Below are 8,365 nucleotides of genomic sequence, written 5' to 3' on the forward strand. Positions count from 1 at the left end.
CCCACGTAAAAGTAAAATTAAAACAGATAAAACAGATATGCTCCTTGCCTTTATGTTGCAATTAACATTGACAGCTGGGCCAACTGACTTTAAAACTATTCAAAATAAAACCAAATGAAAGCAGACCATAGAGCTCAAGGGCAAGCTGCCTTACTTGTTGTCATCTTCAACTGGAAGTTAAAGTAATGAAATAGCCCTGCTAATGCGGGATTGAAAAATGCAAGAGAAAACTTTTATTTCTGTGCTAAAGAGTGTTATGTCCCTGCCACTGTTAAATAAGCAATAAAAAGGCACAAGAAAAACCAACGTTCACGTAGCTTTACAGTGAAATTTCTTTCTGGGTTCAAAAGTTCAGATAACTTTCTTAATTAGAACAGTCCACCTCTGTAAGTATATGCAGTCATTTTTGGCTGAAGCAAAAGCAGTGCCAGTGCTTCAAAATGATATATAGATATGCTGTATTACAAAATAATAAAACATTTGTATAACATAGTGACATCCCCAACCTTTTTTGGTTAAGTCTTCTTCAGGGGCACTTCTCAAGACAATTTCTCAATAAAGGCAACTACTTTTGAAGAGAATGTCCCAAACGAAATTTTTACCAAAATGCATTGCAAATTTTACTATCTTATAAAGGTACATGTATGTGTAAATCAAAAAAATCAAAACATGAAAGTAACTATGAGAACTTTCTTAGTTTGACTTTGTAAACTCAAGGAATAACATTATCAGACAGGAGACAAACATGTTTATTACTATTCACAATAACTATTTTAAGGTGAAAACAAAAAGCAAGGTAAGTATCTATTAAGCTACACAGACTTCATCAACCTGCTTGCAAGACGAAAGGCTTATCTGAAGATAGAACAATAAACTTGGTGGTCTTCTCTCTCCTGCTAGTGCCCATACCTAGAAAGAAATTTATTCTCGTTTTAGAACTCAGCAGCAGTTATCAGTACACAATCAGCTTTTAAATACACTCTGAAGTTGGCTAGCTGTAGGATCTATGGAATACTATCCGCAAATCTCTAGACCATCGGGTCTAGATAACATGTCAGAGATGTGCCCATACCACCTTTAAGTTCACTTAATCTGTACAGGCTGGTTATTCTGCTATTACAAAGATGATGATCAGATTTAAAAAGCAATGAATCAGTAGGAAACAGACATCATACCCCTATCACATCTGGTACCGTATTTTTCGCCCTATAGGACACACTTTTCCCCCTCCAAAAATGAAGGGGAAATCTGGGTGTGTCCTATGGGGCGAATGCAGGCTTTCCCTGAAGCGTGGAGAGCGAGAGGGGTCGGTGCCCACTGACCCCTCTCGCTCTCCAGGCTTCAGGAAGACATCCGCAGCCTAGGCAGCCCTGCGGGAGGTCCCGCAGGGATGTCTAGGCTGCGGATAGCAGCCTGCTTCCCGGAGCGTCAGGCGCCCTGAAAGTAGAGCGCCTGGCGCTTCGGGAACACATCCGCAGCCTAGGCAACCCTGCGGGAGATCCCCGCAGGGCTCCCCACGCTGCGGATAGCAGCCTGCCGCCCGGCGGGCGGGGCGCCCTGAAACAGAGCGCCCCGCGCGCTGGACAGACATCCGCAGCGTGGGGAGCCCTGCAGGAGTTCCCCGCAGGTCTCCCCATGCTGCGCATAGCAGCCTGCCGCCCAGTGGGTGGGGCGCCCTGAAGCAGAGCGCCCCTCGCGCTGGGCAGACATCACAAGCTCGGGGGGCAGCAGGGAGGCGCAGCGCCGCCATCCCGCTGTTCCTCGACTTGGTTAGGTTTCCCCGACCTGCTTTTGGGGGGGAAATAAAGGAAATTTTTTCCCCTTTATTTCCCTCCAAAAAAACTAGGTGCGTCCTATGGGACAAAAAATATGGTAACTGTCTATTGCAACTGACCCAACATATAATCAGGGTGGCTGGGTGTGTATGCGCACAGGCATATCTCAGAATTTAAATGTGTAGCAGACACATTTAAATTCCCTAGCATAGGGCTAGGGAACCTCTGGTCTTCCATATATTGCTGGACTACAACTTCCATCATCCTTGACCACTAGTCATACTGGCTGGAGCTGATGGGAATTGGAGTACAACTGCTAGAGGGCCATAGGTTTGCCACCACAGCTCTACTAAGCAAATACTCTTTACTCCAGAACTATATTTACCTGTCACTTTTGCAGAGTGAAGAGATGATTCAGTCTTATTAATTCATATCTCAAAGTACTTAGGGGGCAATGTTTAATAAGGGAAGCCTACGTTAGTATTTGCGTAATGCAAAAAAAAAAAATTAACTATAACATAGACAAAGTGGACAATTTCCTGATATTACACAAATTCCACATGCTTCTTACTACAAGCAGTGAGCTTGCACATGTCACCTAATGTAACATGCTTTTGGCCAGAAATAGTAATAGGTCCAGCTAACCTAGTCAGAACTTTAAGACCAGTAATCTAATGCTGCTCTTTGGTTCTTCATAGCAAATGAGTGCTCAAAATGCCAAGTTTTCCATTAAAATATACTTGATCAACAACAGTGAGTCTTAAAAAAAGGGAACACTGAACAGATCCCTTGGTAGAAGTGAAGCTCAATTTAAATGGATTTGAAAACCCAAACTACTCATGCAATGAGATGTAAACTATGCTTTAACTCAATGCCACTTCTCTCTGCTGTCTAAAGGGAGATTAAGAACTATGCTAACTTGCACTTGTTCATCTATATCTTTGTAAGGCAGATGCAGTGGTGGGAGGCAGAAGTTCCTGTTTCAGATTCAAGGTGAGCTGTAACTACATTGAGAATGTCTGTTTTGAATTAAGGGGTATAGCATGGATGCTTAACTCAACTCCCCTTGCTAAAAAAAGGCATAAGATACTTACTTCTGGAATTCCCATTCTCGATTGTCTAATGGACACACCTGCCGAGTCTTAAGCCAACGAGAGATACAATGGAAGTGGAAAGCATGCTGAAAAAAGCAAGCCCAAATTACTCAAACAGCATGCTGCAACCTGGGTGCACTGCAATTTAGTAAGTTATATTAGGAAATGATGAGATAACAGCAGAGAGCAGAAAACAGTCAACATCCAGAATTGTAGAATGTGAAAGAGTTTCAGTGAGCACAACTATATAAATAACCAGAGGAATCTATAAATGTTAACTAGTCAGAAAGGAAAATACTACATTGGTTTTCTGTACAAACTTGTGCTTGCTGAACACAACAGAATTTTGGGCTACCTTAAAGCAGCTTTAAAACAACAATAAAGAATGACTTTTAAAAGATGGGAAAGAGTAAGGGGCTGAGAAAGGCTTTCACAGTGAAAACAGACAAAATGTAACCTACATTACATCTACCCTTCTCTCCTCATAGTCACAAGTTTTTGTTCTGTCATATGAATCTACTTACTTTTAATTCTATTCTTTTTACATTTTACCACCGCTTTGCTGTAAGCTAGAGTAGATATTTCAGCATATGTATGGGAACGCGCACAAACAGAACCTTCTTTGCAGTTTTCAATGCTTCAGGTTTCACAGTCAACAAGGCAAGCTGCTTTTAAGACAGAGTATCTGCTTTCCTCATAGCTGAAACAGCAGCAGTGAAAATGATAAAGAAAGCTGTATCTGAGCATCTGGTTCCCTTATGTACTCTTTAAGAGTTGCTTTGGAGATTATGGCCTTGCAAAAAACTTTGAAGTTCTTTAAAAAATTGCAATGTATGTACATAATTTGGGCCTCTTCCATGTGTAATTTATAACAAGTAGGGCCCCATAATAAAATGTCTTGTGCGTGTGCATGGAAGAGGGTGAAAAAATCAAAAACTAGCATCAAAGGACAAGATTCCCTGCTCTAACTTCATATACAGTATAAATAATTTTAAAGTGCAACCAGTCTGCATACAAGTCAAAAGAGCATAAGGCTTCTTCATGCAAATAAGTGGTCTGATAACACTTAAACAGATTGGCCATTGCTGGAAGCTGGTAGATAAAAGGCTTTTCCTCTAGGAATTCAAACCAGTGCAGCTTCATTTCTGACCTGCAATAGTAACAGTAGATTACATTGCAGAGCTTTGGAAAGCTACCCTCTTTAAGCACAGCCTTCTGATCTGCAGTAGAGGTATGATACAGCAAGGCCACTGAATACTATATTCCGTCTAACCTGTAATGTGAGGATATTGTGGGGGTAAAACTATATGTGCAATAGGAGTCCCTTATGACTGGATACCATTGCAGGCTTGCTGGAAGTCACTGAACTGTAGCATTCAATGTGAATTACACTTCAGAGCTATTATAAATCACTTTCCCTTGTTATTCCAGTCAGTAACACGAGCACAATGAACTACATTGACTTTAGATTTTAAAAAATGTTTCATACTAAAAAACTGAGTTATAGAGCAGGAACTCTTTGCTGTTAATTTTTGCATTTTGGAGGTGGTGGTGGTGTAGACATACTTGTACCCAATCCCAGTTCCTTTAAAATCTTGGCTTTCACCAGTTATTTCTATTGGCAGCTCTCAATTCCATATACTGGGACATCTGTGAACCAGGAAATTACCTATCCGGGCAATGAATGTTCTCATCACCCTTTTTATATCTGTCCCTTACTCCCTCCTCCTTTCCAGCGACTCTATTCCATTCTTCCTCTGACCTAGTTTTCTGTTGTTTTCAGCCATAATCCCATGCCCATTGAGCATGCCCAGGCCTCCAATGGACTATACTGGTTCCTTCTTCTAAAGATTTCCAGTACTTCTGCAAACCTCATGGTTCTCCTGTACTGAGTTGGCTGATACTTCCCTCTTATGTATGGGTGCTGCCATTTTGCCTATGTAAGTGTGGGAACTCGTTCCTGAATATTAAAAATACACTCTAAGTGGATCAAGTAAGCCATTATGTATTTTGTGATGATTGATCAATTTGCAGGTCATAATTGTTTGAGAAGCAATGCCAATTACCTTCCTGCAAAGACAGTTAAGGAGGACAGGGTGCATGTGCCCTCTTCATTCTTATATTCTTATTTTCCTTCTATCCCTACCTACTGTTTCACATCTCAGCCTTGTATTTCATTTGACCCTTGTTTTCTCAAAGTCTCCATGACTTTGATACCATAAACTTTTCTTCTTGATGAAATATACTTCTAGGTAGTTTCCTAGACTGATATGAAAGTAGAATAGAGTCAGCCTTTGTTACAGTTGAAGAACAGAATCCTTACATTGCAGACACCCCATGCAACAGTGCATTCTTCGGAGGTAGCTGATGCTTGGTTAGCTTGACATTCTATGCCTGTGAGAACAAGATTTATGTACATGAATTAACATGATTCATAGCAAGTGACTCTAGTAGATGAAAAACAATGTAAGTTGTCGGTCAAATGTGGGTATTTTAGAACATCAGAAAGGTGGCAGCAGTACTGTACATTGACAAGGGAAGTTCAGTATCACATTTTTTATTCATTCAAATATTTCTAGGCTACCTTTCAAGACTGAAGCCTTTCCAAGGAGGAACACATTAATATGCAGTTTCGTCAGTGAATATTGAAAACATACAATCCAATCCAAATTACAACAGAACATTCAATTTAAATAAGTCCATTAAGAGAAACTCTTGAATTTCCATCTTTGTTATATCATGACAGAAATGGCTGCAGCATGACAAATTTATAAAAGCCAGTCAACTAAGTATGCAGCAAGCGATACCAAGTTTTCCCACTGTCCGCCACAATGGAGTGAACAGATTCCCTTCCTCCACAACTGCTGGGACTGGAATGGGCTTGTGAGCTCAGCACAGGTTGGGGAATAAAGTTGTCCTCCACTAGGCTACTGTGAGCTAGCAAAGCACAATCTCTCACCCTCACTAGTTGTGATGGGTCTAAAATGACATTCTTGAGTTGAGCATTCTTGGAGGCACAGGGTTGAATCCAGTATTAGTCATATGCAGCATGAGCCCACTGGAGTGAATAGACACACCTAACTTCACACATCAGCATCCATGTTGGGTTGCTTCTCAAGTTTATGGGAAACGTTTAGTCTGATACAGAGAGGATTCTCCTAGACCAGGGGTTGGCAAACTAAGGCCCATGGGCCACAAGCGGCCCATAGGGGTAATTTAACCGGCCCATGGACCCCCGCTGCCTGCTCAGTCGGCTCCCGTGCACTGCACTAAATCGGTGCGGAGCAGAGCGGGGACCACCTTCCGCGACACTTGTCGGCTTTCCATTGGCTGCAGGAAGCTCCTGCAGCCAATGGAAAGCTGTGCACGCCTCCTCCGTGCCAGAAAGAGTGCCGGAAATAGTGTTTGCGCATGCGCGCACTCCGGCCCACCTCAGCATCTGTGGGACCGTGAACCGGCCCAAGCCACAAACTTTGCCGACCCCTGTCCTAGACGCAGAACCCACTTGTTATCAAATCAAGCACTGTAGTATACAAAGACCATTCAAACAGGTGAAGAGCTTGATTTAAAATTTAATAATTTATTTATAGGAATTTCTATACCACTCAACAGTTAACATACCAGAATGGTATTTCTATAAGATCTAAGAAGCTAAATTAATTTTATGACCGTATTTTCTTTTCTGAAGTCATGGTTTTTGCCACTACCTAAGGAAATTCAGTTCAGTGAGGGTCTGGGGATAAAGAAGAGAGTTCTGAAGCCTATGACACCACAATAAATAGGGTTCCTAGGAGGAAACAAGTACAACTAGTTTAAATTTACATTACAGATGTAGTTGTAATTGTAATTGCTGCCCTAACTCCATCTCTGTATCCTAACATCACAATTCATCAAGAGTCACTGGGACAGCTGCAAAGTTATTTCCTTCATCACTTCCCTTCACTTTGCCATGAACCTGACCATACATAGTTATACTGCTTACCTCCTACCTCTATCTACAGGTACTTACACAGATCCATAATATGGTTTCTGCAAATGGCACAGTTGTCAACCACGATGTCCCAAGCCCAGAGTGCAACTGCATTCCACTACAAGAATAAAAGACATTTATCTGAAATGCATACCAATAATTTTTGAATGAAATTACTTTCTCCGTTCCTTGCAATCATTCCTTTCGATTCAAATATTAACTTTTCATCCATAGAATTAGCAATAGAATTATTCAACCCCAGTACCAATGCACATTTATAGCCTACCAAGGAGCTCATCACATAAACAGGTCAGTTTGCTTAAGAGAGATGGCTTTGAACTTCATCCAATGCTGTAGTTAAGTTTTCTATGCACAGATTTTTAAAAAAATAATCACTTTATGCAGCTGAATTGTAATGGGGAAATATCATGGCCTAGATTACAGCCTGTTATTTTCATAGAATGCAAGTAAAACAAAGCAAGTACCCAAGCATTTTGGAGAATTACTATCAATGGCCTGCAAGGGCCGAGTATTGACAGTGATTTTCTTTTTTGTACCTGGGCCACAAGTGAAAGGCTATTAAGACATGAAAAAGAACACTATAGTTCAACCTATAGTATTAACAATTTTTAGGAAAATCACTAGGATTTTTTGTGTGTGCAGTAATCCCTACAACTGAGACAGGGTTTCCCTCCTGAATAGTACTTTCAGATAACTGCAGATCTCAAAACTGGGTAAAGTGACAGCAAGCCACACTTCATAATGACAAGTTTAACTTGCTTCTGCCACTTTTATGAACCAGTAGTGTTATAATTATCTTTTTAACTACACTAACTAGTTCTAAAGAGATTAGGAACTAGCTAACTATTCAATGGCCTGAACTATAACTGAGCCAGCTTCCTGACGCTTTCATCACTTCCTCCATGACTCTAGTAACTTCAAAATAAAGATGCGTATCCCGCCATACCTCCCTCCCCACAAGGTTGACTTACTCCACTACATGTAGCTCAAGTCAAAGAGAACAGAAGTGTCAGTAACGACAACTCCCTCTCAAATGGGACATGCGAGTAGAGTTCACGGAAACTAGGCCTCCCTGTGCCACCAGGTGATAACAACAACCCACCTGTTTACTGCCTGCGCTCGCTTTCTTCTGTTACAAACCCTCTTTCGGCCCTTGGGCCAAAGACGACCCTCGTCGCTCGCAGGGCCTCCCTCACACGCCTTCCCCCCCATACAGTACGTTAAAACGAAAGGAGAGAAACCGGTCTCCGGCGAGAATGAGGCCTAGCCCCTGCCACCAATACTCTCGCCGCTGGCGCGGCCCCGAGTCCCGGCGGCCGTCACAGCCCTCTCACCTTCTTTACTTCAAAGCGCTTCTTGCCGGCACCACTATTGGTCCCACTCGGTGTGTCCACATCCATCGCAGCAGCCATTTTGGATAAGCCAGTCCCGGCAGAATGTTATCAGCGCGCCTGCGCGGGACTTGGGAACGAAGCCGCGCGGCATTTTCTCCTCTGCGTTGCGTT

At 42.1% G+C, this 8,365-nt stretch overlaps 1 protein-coding gene across 2 annotated transcripts; it reads right to left on the bottom strand.

Annotated features, from left to right (window-relative positions):
* Positions 1 to 731: 731 nt before the first annotated feature.
* RBX1 (ring-box 1) lies at positions 732 to 8,335 on the bottom strand (the record flags this gene model as incomplete). 2 transcript variants are annotated; one of them, XM_083573879.1, is made up of 5 exons in its annotated part: positions 8,195 to 8,335; positions 6,879 to 6,957; positions 5,193 to 5,263; positions 2,870 to 2,955; positions 732 to 909 (listed from the first exon to the last, which is right to left on the bottom strand). In XM_083573879.1, the coding sequence occupies exons 1-5, from the start codon at positions 8,270 to 8,272 to the stop codon at positions 897 to 899; spliced, it is 327 nt and encodes a 108-aa protein (XP_083430005.1). In that variant the 5' UTR covers positions 8,273 to 8,335. The 2 variants fall into 2 exon arrangements, with proteins under 2 accessions (XP_083430005.1, XP_083430006.1); XM_083573880.1 differs by lacking the exon at positions 732 to 909 and having other exon boundaries at positions 2,866 to 2,955.
* Between the last annotated feature and the right edge of the window lie 30 nt (positions 8,336 to 8,365).

Source organism: Podarcis filfolensis (assembly GCF_964270895.1).
Source record: "Podarcis filfolensis genome assembly, chromosome: 10".
NCBI lineage: Eukaryota > Metazoa > Chordata > Lepidosauria > Squamata > Lacertidae > Podarcis > Podarcis filfolensis.